Source organism: Sus scrofa, chromosome 9 (assembly GCF_054392235.1).
Source record: "Sus scrofa isolate SSC_HxYL_T2T_F1_AM1 chromosome 9, Sscrofa_HxYL_maternal_Yorkshire_Landrace_v2.0, whole genome shotgun sequence".
NCBI lineage: Eukaryota > Metazoa > Chordata > Mammalia > Artiodactyla > Suidae > Sus > Sus scrofa.
Window position 1 is genome coordinate 129,946,901 of NC_139391.1, and position 15,039 is coordinate 129,961,939.

Consider the following 15,039-nt stretch of genomic DNA (forward strand, 5'->3'; position numbering starts at 1 on the left):
AGAAAAGGCAGAAAGACCAAAATAATAATAATAATTGTGACTTTATTATCCCTTTGAGCTATTTTAATAAGACCTAGCACAAATAGGCCTGTGTTTCAAAGTAGCATGGTTTGTCACTCTTTTTAATTTTTTTTTTTTTTCAGGGTGGACTGATAAACTTTGAGAAGAGGAGAAGGGTGAGTAGGGGTCTCGCCTGCGGTTTTCCATTTTACTTTATTTGGGGATGAAAGAAATTAAAAGAAATGGAGACTTCAGTTTTTAATAGAGGCAAAAAAAAAAAAAAAAAGGGAATTAGCATTTACTGAACTAAAATTTATCTTATATTGTCCTGCGTGGCATCGTCCCATGTGTTACTGCCCGAGAGCCCTGTGAGGTAGGTTTTATCATCCTCAATTCAAAGATGAAGGAGCCAGGATTCAGAGAGAGGAAGTAACTTGCCCAGCGTCACCTGCCAGCACAGCCGGGGTTCAGATCGGTCCTGCCCCCGTGTCATGTGGTAGTTCCTGGGCCAGGGATGGAGGCCAGGCTGCAGCAGTGACAACGCCAGGTCCTTAACCTGTGGCTCCACAAGAGAACTCCCACGTGTCTGTCTTGACCCCCTCACCATCTCTTTCTTTGCAATCCGCTTCCGCAGTAACGGGTTCATTCTGTGGAGGAGAAAGGGTTTTGGAAGCGTTTCTGAGCTAGAAGCATTGGTGAAGGTGGCCTGGTGGAGAGAGGACAGGAAACGGTCTGCATTGTTACATGCGGCTAATGATTCTCGGCCTCTCCTGTGGAGCATTCAGCATGAATTCGCATTTTTCTGTGGAGAGTAAAGCATTTCTGCACCGCCCTAAATAAAACAGAGCTTTGAAAATTCACTGTGGTTTTAGTGTCGAAATGGTGGATTTAAATAATTCAGAGGAAACGGAGTGAGCAAAATAATAACGTCACTCCAGAGCATTGTCCTTGTTCTTTAGTTACTCATTCATTCTTTGAGCGCACGAATGCTGACTGCAGACCTGACATGGGTCAGGCATTGTGATACGTTTGGGCGTTGCAGCAGAAAAAAATCCAGAGCTCCCTGCCCTCACCAAGTTCATAATCAAGGAAGAAGGTAGACACACAGGCAGTTATAATATAGCCCTGATAAGGGCTCATGAGTGGAAACAGTGGATATTATGGGAGCACATGTGTGGGGCATTTATCCCCAACTCGTGGGGTCAGAGCAGCTTCCAGGAGGAAATGACATTGCAGTTAGAACCAAAGTTTCAGGAACTAACCAGGCTGAACTCCTAAGTAACAAGATATGCTACCCTGGACGATTGTAAGTCCTCTGTCCCTGGCAGCGTAGGATGGCACGCGTTCCTGGGGGATACTGAGGCCAAGGGTTGAGGTCACTGGATGGGAAGTTGACACCTATGGAGTCTGCCAGTCGTTGGGCTCCTTCGGTCGTGGAATCATAAATTCCGCTGTTGCCTCCACGGTACCCGTCTCTGTCCTTTAACTAGAGAATGGCCCCTCGGGGTAATCTTTTTCCTTTGAAGACCAGCATGTTAGACTTTGGGAAAGGTTTTTTTTTTTTTTTTTTTTTTTTTTTGTCTTTTGTCTTTTTTGTTGTTGTTGTTGTTGTTGCTATTTCTTGGGCCGCTCCCGCGGCATATGGAGGTTCCCAGGCTAGGGGTTGAATCGGAGCTGTAGCCACCGGCCTACGCCAGAGCCACAGCAACGCGGGATCCGAGCCGCGTCTGCAACCTACACCACAGCTCACGGCAACGCCGGATCGTTAACCCACTGAGCAAGGGCAGGGACCGAACCCGCAACCTCATGGTTCCTAGTCGGATTCGTTAACCACTGCGCCACGACGGGAACTCCAGACTTTGGGAAAGTTTAAGTGTAAAATCTAAAGCTCAAGCTTACAGTCATTGCTGCCTTACAGAAATCTTTTTTGAAACATCTAAAGAAGTATAAATAATTTTGGACATAATTATACACTTGCTTCTCTTGTGAGCTTTAAAAGATGGAGTGAAATGATTTACTGGAGCAGTAAAAACCCAAGGATTCAGGAAATCTAAACATTCGAGTTTACGAGGCCCTGGGCTGTTTAGATATTCAACCCTCTAGCAAAACGGATTTATTGAGGGGTATGGGTTGAAGAAGATGGGGGGTGGGGAAGCCGGGCGCTTCCTGACTTAATTTCTCCCTTTAGCTTTTAGGAAATAGAATTTTTCAGTACATGTTAGAAGGACTCAGCCTTAAACAACAACAACAAAAAACCAAAAAAACCCCAAAAAACCCACATAACTTTTCTGTCCCAAGAGTGAAAATGGAAAAGAGAAATAAAGAAGCCACTCTGACCTAAGGTAGTACCTATTTTGAGCTGCTTTGGTTGCTTGTTTTATTCATGTAAATTGCTTTTTCAAGGAGAAAGCAGGCTAGGCCACAAAAGCATACAAAGACCTCAGTGAAGCAGAGTTGGACCGCGTGAGTTGTTCAGCTGCTTTATTTCTAAGGGAGCCTGTGCTTTAGGGCTCTCCTAAGTGGTTTTCTCCATCGTCGGTCCTAAAGTGGTGTGTTTTCATGTTGAAAAGATGTCCATTTGCTTGGCTTTTTTATTCATGCTTCCTTTTCGGTGTTCTGTCTGCCTTAGGAATTTGAAGTCATTGCCCAAATCAAGCTCTTACAGTCTGCCTGCAACAGCTATTGCATGACCCCAGACCAAAGGTTCATCCAGTGGTTCCAGGGGCAGCAGCTCCTGACAGAGGAGGAGAGGTAGGCGGGCACATTGACCCTCACGGGGGCGCTGCAGGGCTGGCGAGAGGCATACTGCTCCCACTTCCTGGTGGGCCATTTATTCGACCACCGTGTAGCAGGCCGCTCCTGTGCTCCAGATCCTCAGTGTTCAGAGGGTCGTGGCACCGCAGGGAGAATCGGATTGAGGGCCTCAGAATTCGCTGGCATTTATTTATCTTTGTACCTCACACAAGTCACTTCTTCTGCCTGGTGTTCAAGATCCTCCTCTATAAAATGTTTGTGAGGATTAAATGCAGTCCTATTTGGGGCAGCCTCGTTCAGTGTCTCTCATCTTTCCTACCATGGCCACCGTCACGGCCACGTGTGTCACTATTGTTAACTGGTTCGAGGGAACTTTCTAGTGGGGAGAAGGCACAAACTCACGAAGAATTGAAATCCAGTGGGTCACAAGTACTACAGGACCCACCGGCAGGAAAAATCCATGGAACCAAGGATGGGAGGAGATGGGGAATTCATCATGAAAGCATTAACATTTGGGCTGGGCTTTGAGGAAAAGATTTCTCCAGGAGAGCTGGAAAAGAACATTCCAGACAGAGAGAGGAACGTGAGCAGAGGGCTGGTGGCCTGACAGGCTTGGCATTTGGAAGGACAGTGAGAACTCTGTACTGTGGCAGTTTTCAAAATAAAGACTAACGAGCAGGGACAGGTACACGAACTCCGGGGCCTTGAATATGGGCTCAGCAAGGGCACGTGGTCTTGCCCCCGCAGCTCAGAGGACTAGGGTTCACAGGCCATATCCAGCCTCCTGCCTGTTTTCACATGTTTAAATGGCTGAAAAAAAAAAAAAATACAAAAGAAGTGAATTGTGACATGGCAGAGTTACTCAAAATTAACATTTTAGTAGCGTTGCATAAAGTATTGGAACACAGCTCATTCTTCTACGTCTTAACTTATGGTTGCTTTCTTGCTTTAAAACCAGAGTTGTTGCCACAGTGACCACATAGCCTGCAAAGCCTAAAATGCTTATTTTCTCGTCCTTTGCAGAAAATAGTTGCTGACCCCTGCTGTAGACCAGGGGAGTTCCTTGAAAGTTTTTCATCAGGGAGGGTGAAATTGGCCGCAGAATAGGTATTTTGCCAATGAGGTGACTGAGGTTTAGAGAAGTGTTGTAACTAGCCAGTGGTAGAGTCTGGATTCAGACTCAGGTCTGCCTGACTCGATAAGCTAAGCTCTGATGGTGGATGTGTGAAGTTGAGCAGGTCGTGTAAACCCCAAAGCCCGTTTCCTCGTTTGAAAGACAGACGGCTTCTGAGATCCTTTTTAATCTCAGAATAGCTTGGTCCTGTTCCATTAAAACCTTGATTCAGAGTACTCGTCAGTTAGTGCAGATTTTTTTCTTGGCCGTGTAGCCAACAGAACAGTTCTTGCCTCTCTACATGTTCTGGTCTGATGATCAGTTGGTATGAACTTGCTCTCTGTGTACATTCTCACATGTGAAACATACGTAGCATGGCTGGTGGATTGGATCAGAAGGTTCAAGCCCAAAATACCAGCTGTACAGCTGACTTTTAAATGATTAAAGGAATCTCATTAAACATACTCCATTTTTTTCCTTGCTCTTTATAAAACCCCTACAGCTGAAATTCATATTGGAATAACTTCCCTATCAATGAATCCTTCTATTTGACCAGCTACCTGGATGCATCTCTAGGTTTTAAAAAAGTACAGATCATCAGCAACTTACCAAGCTAATATTCACCACGTTCGCCCTTCCTCACCTCCCCAGAGCCAAGTCCATCTCCTAGCTATAGCTCCAAGTTTTTATAAAAGACATTTTGCCACTGGTGCAGGCATACAATTTTAAACAAACAAACAAATGACATTTCAAGGCAGAATATAAATTCCTCTTGTGCCTGTGGATGTTATATCTGCCTGGTGTAGAGATATCTGAATCTGGAACATTTTAAATTTAGAATGGCAGCGAAAAATCACATGTAGATATTTTTATCGATAACATAACTGCCTATGTCTATTTACTGAAGATCGGATAGTTGATGAAAGTCTGTTGTTTCATTTCCCATAGATAAACACTAAGTTGAGCGTGTCCACACACGAAGTAATAGGAGGGAGGCGGTAGAGAAGAAAAAAAATGATTTTTCTCGTGGCCCCGAAATGGGATGAAGAGTGATCAGGAAAACAGAGGAGTCAGCTTTCAGGGCTGCCAGAGCAGGCAACTCCATGTCTTTGAGGTTTTCAAAACGACACAGAGTCAGTCCAAATGCCAGTGGGGCTGCCGGGGGGAGGGGGGGGTGTTGAGGGGAGGGGGTACATGTGCCCATTTGTGAAATCTGGTCATTAAGTCAGCACCCTGGGACACGGGTCACAGAACACCACGGGACATCTCTTTACTTCGAGTACTCAGAGCCTTCCTCTGAGAGGACACCAGCAGGTCCTGTGAATTTAAGTGTCCCCTTCTCAAGCTCTGCCCTCACGGCTCCCCCTTCTCCCCCAGCTATGCCCTCTCCTGCGAGATCGAAGCGGCTGCCGACGCCAGCGCCACCTCGCCCAAGCCTCGGAAGAGCATGGTGAAGAGGCTCAGCCTGTGAGTGTGGCCCTGGGGTCCCCGGGCCCGAGAGGGTCCCGGCAGAGTGGGGGAGGGGAAGCGGGTTCAACAAAGTTCCCTGGAGCCACTTCACTCACTTGTTCAGTAGTTTGTCATGAACACAGTACGTTTTCTAAATCCATTCAGTCTTCTCTACTTTTCTGTCTGGTATGAACCACCGTCATCTCCTACCTGGACCATTCCAGAACCATCCTTCCTGGCTTCTGGTCCCACCCTTGCTCCAACAAGCTAGTCTCCGCCAAATAGTCTGGGATCTGTTATGCGTACACCAGCTTAGGCTGCAGCCTTGCTTTAAAGCTTCTCCTGGTGAGAACTTATCCTGTGCACGGCCCCAGTGTGACCTCCTCCGAGTCTTCTCTCCCCCTCCTTTCGTCCAACACTTCCCCTCATTCGCCAGCATCTAGCCTCGCCCGTTTCCCAGTCATCCTTCAGCCACGCCAGGCTGGTGGCTCACTGGATGCACTAGGTGTTCACACTAGCTCTCCTGTAGCCTGGCATGAGCTTTCTGCGGGGCTAGCTCCTTCAGCTGTGACCCCAGACCTTACCCCCCGAGAGAGCATCCTGTCTCGCGTGGCCATGTGCCCCGCTCACTCTCATTGGTACCTTCCACCTGCAGTGGAATGGTAGCCACCTGAGGGCCGGAACCTTGCCCGTCCCACGGATGCCCCATTCAGTGCCAGGCGTAGCTAACTTAGGATTGCTGGTCTCCCTTTGGGTTCAAGCCTAAGTCTTTACAGTGGCCCCAAGACTCTTGAGAGTCTGTGGCATTATCCCAGCCCTGTCCGCCCACCCCTCCTGCTGTCCTCACCTTTTCCCACTCACTCTACTCCGTGCAGTCCAGCCACCCAGTCCACCCTGGGCACACTCATCTTTATCTGCCATTTCTTCCACTTACAACACTGTTCCTCAGCCAAACGGCTCATTCCCTCGCGTCCTCTGGATCTTTGTTGGAATGTCACCTGCTCGTGAGCCTTCCCTGACCACCTTCGTTAATACTGTCACCTGCTCACGCCTCCTGCCCTCGACATCTCTCTCCTGCACCTGCTTCAGATTTCTCCATTGTTTGTATACCACTCGTTTTCAAAGATTTTATGATCTTAGCATTTATTACAAATGCTTAGAATGTATTTTTTGCTCTCCCCACGTTTAATGACCCATCATCCAAAGAGGTTGGAGAGAATTTTGGAGCCTTAGGGGAAAGAATGCCACATCTGAAGCTCAGAGGTGCTTAGTACTGAGCTAGAATTAACCTTTACAGAGAGAATGACCTCATGGAATTGTACAGTGGAAGACCCTTTAGTCTTAGAACAACTTCGTTCTCAGTTGGAGACTCAGTTAATGGACTGAGGACCACTAGTTCACAGCCTTCAAAGGTCTACCTTGTAAATCGTGGAGAAGTAAGGCAGTAGCATTATTTTCTCTTTGGTGAATTGCGGTCAGAGCTTAGCTCTTCCCGCAGAGCCCCACTAGTGCTTGGAGGTCCAGGAAAGGAAGCGAGAGGGGAACTGGGGCAAGAGGCGATGGCGTGGAGATGAGACAGGACAAAGGTGTGCTTTAGGTCTTGGGATTTGAGCTTATCATTCCTCAAATACTTAATTACAAAACCAAGCCCACCTTCGTTGCTTCTACTATAGTTATTTCATGTGGTTAATCCTTATTTAGGTTCGGGCCCATCTGCTGAGGTTCTTTACATGCCAGTCCTTCTCGCATCTTATGCCTTCACTCCTTGTTGTCTGTTAGTGGTAAAACTCACCGTCGGAGAAAATCTACCTGCCTCTCTCCCTCCCTCCCTCCCTCTTCCTTCCTTCACAGTATGCAGTGGTTTGATGTGGGATCTCAGTCCCCAGACCGAAGACTGACCCTGGGCCACAGGGGAGAAGGTGCTGAATGCTAACTGCTAGGCCACCAGGGAACTCCAGAGAAAGTCTTTATTTTGGCGTCATGCTTGGAATTATAGTAGATTGGTGTAGAATTCATGGATGACGGTTATTTTCACTCAGCACTTTGAAGATATGATTCCACGTCTTCTGACGTCTCTTGTTGCTTTTGAGGTGTCTCACATCTGTTTAGTTACTGTTCCTTTGCCTTATACCCCCTGCCATGTTGCTTTGGAGAACTTTTGTCCTTGATAGATACCTTTTTGCAGGTTAAGTAGGGATTTAGTCTTATTTATCCAAGATAGGGTGCCTAGATGTGAGGATTCATGTGATTCCCCAGTTCTGCCATCTTCTTAGCCACCGTCTCTTCAGATATGGTCCCTTTTCCATTCTCTCATTTGTCTTCTGGAAATCTCCCCACATACATGCAGGCATTTCTTACTCCATTCTGTCTTTTAACCTCTTACTTTTCATGTCTTTCTATTTTGATGCTGATCTCTGAGGATTTTCTTCAGACCTATCATCTAGTTAACAACTTATCAACATTTATTTAATCCTTCCACTGAGCTTTAAAATTTAAATCACTATGTTTTTCACTCTAGAATTAATTTTTTTTTCAAATGATCTTTCTGTCCTTTTGTCAGAGTGTCTTGCTCTCAACTCCTGTTGTCAATTTCTTCTCCTATGCCTTTTATGTTTTTTAAACATGCTTGGTTTATAGCTTGGCTCATGGTAGACACTATTTGTTGAAGCATGAATGAATGAATGAATCCTTAGTTTCTTTCTGGCAGTTCTTGTATCTGAAGTTCTCAAGAGCTGAGATTTGCATTTGTTATGCCTGTTGACTCTCTCTTTGGGAGGGTTATTCCCTTGCTTGTATTTTGTAATTTTGTATTGTGAGCTCATCTCTATCAGGGAATTTTCTGCAGCCTGTCTAAGGTATATTCCTCCAGAAAGGTTTTTTGTTTGTTTATTTGTTTTGTTTTAAATTTATAATTTCTTCAGAAAGCTCACTGGCCAGAGAATTCCTCTTTCTTAGACCAGCCAGGTAGCACATTGGATTGAGGTGGGGGCTAAGATCACACATGATTTGGGGGAGACATTTTTCTTCCACCCAAGCTCAGGCCAGCAGATAAATTTCCCTGCTGTCTTCCAGGACCTGTAAGAAGATATTTTTCTAACTCATCTCTTTACTCCCTCACTGTGCAGCCCTTTGAGGGTCCTGGCTCTGTAGAAAGACGTCAGCACTAACTCCCCACCTTACATGAACAGGAGCCCTCATCTTTGGATCCTGAGTGTGTGTTCAAATCCATGTCCCTAGTTTGCCAAGGTTGGCACCTCTCACTCCCCATTCAGAGCAGCTGCAGAGTTAGCTTGCGTGCTTCTGGTTTTCAGTTCTCTTTTCGGGTCTGGCCTGCAGGGATTTTCCTTACTGTCTTGCCAACCCAACTTTAAAAAAAAAAAAAATTTAATGTTTCTTATCGAGTTGTTTTATAGCGAAGGGGTTTAGGTTATTTTTGTTCACTAGATGGAAAACGAAGTCTTCCTCCTTGGTCCAAGGCAGTGCCAGCCTTCTTCTTAAGTCTCCTAGACAGAGTTTATTCTATGGTGATAGGGGTGTGGCCATGGTATTTTGACCTTGCCAAAGTGGTCTATGAACTGTTCCCAAAAAATGGAGAACCATTGACTCAGAACGACCTCAGATTAATATAGCTAAGCAATCTGTGTGTCCTTTGAGGTTAGAAACAACCTATGGAGACAACATGTTACTGTGGCCTGTTAGAAACTTTGTAGCAAGTTTGCCTAAAATATTTGCTTAATCATGGATTCCAAATTTGTAAGCGCCCGAATGCCTGGCATCATGTTTTCTGCAGACTGTTTCTGGGGTCAGACATCATTACCAGTAGCACGCCCACCAAAGAGCAGCCCAAGTCCACCGCCAGCGGGAGCTCTGGTGAAAGCATGGACTCTGTCAGCGTGTCATCCTGTGAGTCAAACCACTCGGAGGCGGAGGAGGGCTCCATCACTCCCATGGACACACCCGACGAGCCTCAAAAAAAGGTATATGCGTGATCCCTTCCCATCATGCTTAACGCAGGCACTCGGCATGGTGTTTGCCACAGAAGGAGTGTCTATTTTTTCAGTTGATCACTCTACAGTGTTTTGCGCGTCATGTTTTTAAGAGGTATTAAAAGCAGAGTTCTATCTGAAGACTCCTTCCTTATAGAAACATGTCTAGACATGAGAAGCCTCCTGATTTCTTCATCTAGCCTTTGAAATACTGTCCCAGGAGTTCCCTTGTGGCTCAGCCGGTTAAGAACCTGACTAGTATCCCTGAGGATGTGGGTTTGATCCCTGGCCCCAGTAAGTTAAAGGATCTGTCATTGCCATGAGCCATGGTATAGGTCACAGATGCAGCTCAGATCTGGCTGTTGCTGTGGCGTAGGCCTGCAGCTGCAGCTCCTAGCCTGGGAACTTCCATATGCTACAGGTGCAGCCATAAAAGGCAAAAAATATATATATATGTGGTTCCATACCCACATCCAGAGGCAGCTGAGGGACTCTAACCTGTAGCATGAGCTCTATTTAGGAGATAGAGGATGTTCTTAGAAGGAGCAAAAAGCCAAGAGACAGAAATGTCAGTTTCTCAGTGTCACACCTTGTCTCACCCATGCTTTTACCACAGTGATGCTGCCGAGCAAACGGCTCCAAAACTCAGTGACATCAGTCAGTAGCCATTTATTCTCTGTCCTGCATCTGCACGCTGGTTGATTTATTTGCATGGGGCTTGGCCCTAGGCCATGGGTTTGGTCCTTGTCTGTGCTACCTGCCTTTCCGTGTTTTTGTTTTTGGAGTACCGAGCTAACAGGGCGTGCTCTGAGCACGCTAAATGGGATGAGCAAGGGGGCAGTCCCAGCCCTGCAGGCACGTGAGCCTTCACTTGGGTTGTATCTACCGACTTTGTACTGGCCAAATCCCACATTTATTTATGGTGGGAGGAACTGTGGAGTCACTGGGCCAAGGGTGTGGATGCAGGGGAGGGCGAGGTATTGGTGACAGTGATACTTACTATCTACTGTGTCCCCCCAAAAGAGAAAGTGATGAGAGGTGATAAAGGAATTCCCAGAGTTTCCCATTTCCATGGCGGCATGTGAAAACGAAAGATCCATCTTCCTCTGCGATACACGGCTGCTTCAGTCTGTTGGTCAAGGAGCTTAGATCAGAAATGTCAACTTTGACATGACTAGAATTTTCGCCATTTGGGGAGGATTTTGGCTGGCCAGACTTGCTGCGTAAGTGACTTCTGGCCCCTTACTTAGCTTATGCTTAGGCCAGTGAAGTAGAGTGTAGGCAAGAATTCCTTCCTTTTGTTTGCTTCTGCTATCTGCAAGGGGATGTGTGTGGTGTTTTAAGCACCAACAGCAATCTGGGAACCTCAGGTGGCCTGGTCATAAAATAGCCAATCCAGGAAAGAGTTATGAGAGCAAGGTGACTCAGCTGCTGCCCCAGCTGGGTTGCTCACCTTCCTGCTTTGAAATCTAGAGACGCATCCTTAATGCTCCAAATATTGGAAGCAAGCTCTACCAACGCCTGTGGACTGGCCGTTCTCTCAGGCGTGTCTCGTAACCAGGGATGGAATCAGTCTTCATGCCTTGACACTTAGCATGGAATTTGTTGAAATCTGGAGTGAAGTCTCGTCATTCACCTGTCGACAGGTTCTTAGGCTTCGTAGGCCCCCTTTCTGCTGATGGATGTTGTGCAGGGGTGACAGCTAAGCTATTGCCCGCATCTTTGTAGGCTTTCTCCCTGTCGAGGAAGGGGGTGGATTCACATTTGCATCTGTGTGTGCAGTGGGCATGCACGCAGGCCCAGGTCATCCCTTTTAAAGCTGCAGGTGCCCAGGGGGTGTGCACACCCCTTGCTGCATCCTTTTTGTCTTCGCAGCACACTGGCTCTTTCATTTCTCGCCCAAGTCATGCATTTTTATTCTTTGGATGAACCTTACCCAGAGTCATGAACTTCCATAGGTTTAAAAATGAGTAATTGAATTGGATGCAGGGAGTTGCTGGGCTGCAGAAGCCCCAAATGTTAGTGGAGAGGTCTCGGTGCCCGGTGCTCCGCTGGGCCTAGAGGCCTCCCTGCCCCTCCCTCCTCTGAAGTCCTGTAGCCTCCACACAGCCCGGCACCTTTTCCCTGGCTGCACGGTGAGGTTGCTCTTGTGAGTAAAGTGCGATTTGCATTCCCCTCTCTTCATTCCCCTCATCATGACTTATAAATATTTCCACATTTGCACCACACTGCTTCAATTCTCCGTAAGAATTTGGGCTCATCAGGTGATCTGTTTAGTGGTGTTATAACCCAGCCATCTTCAAGGTTTTATCGTAAATAGAGTGTCATTAAAACCATGGGAAAATCTAACGAAGGAGAAAGGATTTTTTTTTTTGTGGAGGAAAGAGAAGATGAAAAACTCAAACGAGTATTTGGAAGATAGACCCTCTTGGCTTCTGTGTGGTAAACCTGCAAGCAGTTAGGAGGTTAAAATGATCCACCACCACCAGTTAGCCCTCAAATTGAGCCACTCAGGTGAGTCACTTGGAAACTAAGGAAAATAAAAATAACTAAACCGTATTATTAATAAAAGAGCCACAGTTAGACTCCTAAATATCAGAGTTGTCATATCAGCTTGCTGGCTCTAATTAAACTAACAATGCAATTGAATTTAATTTATAGTAGAAGTTCATAGGAAATAAAATAGACTCCATTTTACTTGGAAGCCAGATAATCAGAAAGCTGAATTTCTACACTTCGTTTTCATGGGAAGGTAGACAGCTATGACAAAAACTAAATTAGTAGGTCATTTTTTTGGTTTTGGTTTTGGTTTTTTGCTTTTTAGGGCTGCACCTTTGGCACTAATATGGAAGTTCCCAAGCTAGGGGTCGAATCGGAGCTGCGGCTGCCGGCACGGCAACACGGGATTCAAGCCTCATCTGCGACCTGTGCCACAGCTCACAGCAACGCCAGATCTTTAACCCACTGAGCGAGGCTAGGAATTGAACCTGCATCCTCATGGATACTAGTCAGGCCCGTTAACTGCTGAGCCACAACGGGAACTCCATTAAGTCATTTATTTTTTTGAATGACTTCCAGATTATTTTATTGGCTTAATGTGGTATAATTCAGCTTAATTCATTCTGAAAAATTATTTGTAGTTTCCTATAAGAAGAATTGATACTTTAAATGATTCAATTAATAATTTTTTTTGAACACCTCCTAGTGAGTTGGGGGCATCCTGTTTCTTCGGTAACTGGTATTGCGCATATAAGAACCCTGACAATGATCAGGAAGACACATTCGGTCTAGCACCTCATTCCTTATTTATCCTTGTTTTTCCACATGAAAGTGTGCAAAGTAGGATCTCGAAGCAAATGCAGTTAGTGATGGAGCCTCTGGTTAGGCTGTGTTCCCTTAGGCAGGTCACTCTTGATGTATTTCTCTCACCTTTCTAATGCTCTGCATTTTGTTCATGAGCTGGTTGTGAGACCAGAATGAGACAAGATAATATGAAAGCTCATCACAAGCTCGCAGTGCTGAACCCGAGGCATTGTGTACTGTGTTCATTCACGAGGGTACCGCCGACTGCAGGCAGGGCCTTGGTGCCACCCTTGCTCCATGAACTTGGCCCGGAAGTCAGGAAACTTGGGAGCACCACCTGATGGCGCTGTCAGCAGTCTTCTTTCTCTGTGGCCTCAGGTTCCTCGGCAGTAGAAAGGGAGTGGGGCCAGGCCCTCTCCAGGGGCCTTTCCAGGGCTGGTGTTCCATACAGAGCTGGATAATCTGTGGTCCTTATCTTAGAAACTTCTAAAAATATAGACATTTCCCTCCTGCTCCAAAATCTGACGGTGGAGAGGAAGCAGAATGGAAATGGGAGTTTCCAGTGGGGCGCAGTGGGATTGGTGGCATCTCTGCGGTGCCAGGACGCAGGTTCGATTCCCCAGTCCAGCACAGTGGGTTAAAGGATCCGGCGTGCTATAGCTGTGGTGTAGGTCACAACTCTGGCTTGGATCTGATCCTTGGCCCAGGAACTCCATATGCCACAGAGCGGCCAAAAAAGGGGGGAAAAAAAAGAAAAGAAGGGAAATGATTTTTGTGGACAGGTCATCATGGACAGGTCCTGATTCCTGCTCAAGGCAGCAAGACTGGGCTTTCCTCCTGCCCTGTGAGCTTCCCACTTCGTTCGGGTGTCCAGCTTGCCTCTCACGGCTGGTATCTGCTGCCACCTGCTGGCTAACCCCCGTCAGAGCCGCTCAAAGCCAGGGCAGTGAGAGACCCGCCCACCTTGCTTCCCGTGATGCTGCGATTAGGCCAAGTACTGAGTCACTGACCGACCAGAGACAAGATGCGCGTGTGCTGTGGGCTGCTGTGGAGGGAGTGACGGAAGCGTCTTAGTCCCAGCTTCTCCATCAGCCTCTCTGCTGGGAGACCTGGGAAGCGCACTGTTGGCCGCGGTTCTAATGTCCTCTCCCTGGGGTGTGTTTCCTCTTCAGCTCTCCGAGTCCTCCTCCTCGTGCTCCTCCATCCACTCCATGGACACAACTTCCTCAGGGATGTCGTCCTTGATGAACCCCCTCTCCTCCCCTCCGGCCTGCAACAACAACCCTAAAATCCACAAGCGCTCTGTCTCCGTGACATCCATTACCTCGACAGGGCTGCCCCCTGTCTACAACCAGCAGAACGAAGACACCTGCATAATCCGCATCAGCGTGGAGGACGACAACGGCAACATGTACAAGAGCATCATGGTAAGGCGGCGGGGCTGCTCCCCCGCACGTGCCGCCGCAGCAGGCGCACGCGCAGTCACGCAGAACGGATGTGTGCGGGATGAGCAAATGCCCGGAGCTCCCGGCATGGAGACTAATAGTCTGTGGGTGTAAAAGTCTGCATGGCAGCAGTCCGTGTAGGTATAACTTTTACATCTTGGAAGTTGCTGGAGTTCCCTGGTGGCCCCGTGGTTAAAGGAGCTGGCATTGCCACTGCTGTGGCTCAGGTGGTTGCTGTGGTAGGGTTCGATCCCTAGCCCGGGAATTTTCACATGCCCTGAGTGTGGCCAGAGAAACCAAATTGCTAAAACTTATTCATCCGGGTCAGGGTCACCCCGTTGTAAACCCTCACTTGGGCTGAGTATATAAACACATCCCAGGAAAGATGCCACCGCAGCACGGCTCTTGGACATCCTCCTGTGGGCTGATGTGTCGGCACGGTGTAATTGAATTGCCGCACATCCTTAGCCGTGTCCCCGTGGTGGCAGATTCTTCTCCTTGAGTCATTTGCAGCCAGACTTGGTAAAGCAGGTGATCAACCTGGACGTACAGTGTGAGCCCATGCGGAACTATGTTTATAAGTCAATAAGACTGACCTTCTGAACTTCCTATGAAAACTCTGTTTTTGAGCGTAGTCCCCAAAATGTGTTGAAGAAACGGCAGTCTCTTTGGAAAACATACAGAGCCTCTCCTGGTCACAACCTTGGGGTGGGTAAGGTCTGGTGTGTTTATTACAAGAAGAAACTCCTTATCTTAAAGAACACATCACGTATTGAAAAGCAGACTTTCCTTTGCAGTAAAACCCTTACCTCTCCCCATCTTTGTTACCTGCCTTCCCTGAGGGCCTACAAGCTCAGCTCTGAATATGACACATGTGATATGGAGGCTCGGTCTTTTGGCACTTAAAGAAAAGCTTTACTAAAGCAGTCACTGAATCAAAAAAATATTTCTCTGTTTTTTTTTTTTTTTTTTTTTTTTTTTGTCTTTT

General features: G+C 47.0%; 1 protein-coding gene across 7 annotated transcripts in view; it reads left to right on the forward strand.

The window, feature by feature from the left end:
* The window catches only part of RGL1 (ral guanine nucleotide dissociation stimulator like 1), a 295,309-nt gene that overhangs the window by 272,933 nt on the left and 7,337 nt on the right, over positions 1-15,039 (forward strand). For 6 of the 7 annotated variants that reach the window (XM_003357576.6, XM_005667818.4, XM_084977961.1 and 3 more), the window contains 5 exons: positions 144-176; positions 2,630-2,751; positions 5,246-5,335; positions 9,108-9,294; positions 13,779-14,033. In XM_003357576.6, coding sequence (XP_003357624.4) covers positions 144-176; positions 2,630-2,751; positions 5,246-5,335; positions 9,108-9,294; positions 13,779-14,033 — 687 coding nt within the window. Of the gene's footprint in view, positions 1-143; positions 177-2,629; positions 2,752-5,245; positions 5,336-9,107; positions 9,295-13,778; positions 14,215-15,039 lie in introns of all 7 variants that reach the window. The other variant, XR_014816489.1, reaches the window with a different exon arrangement.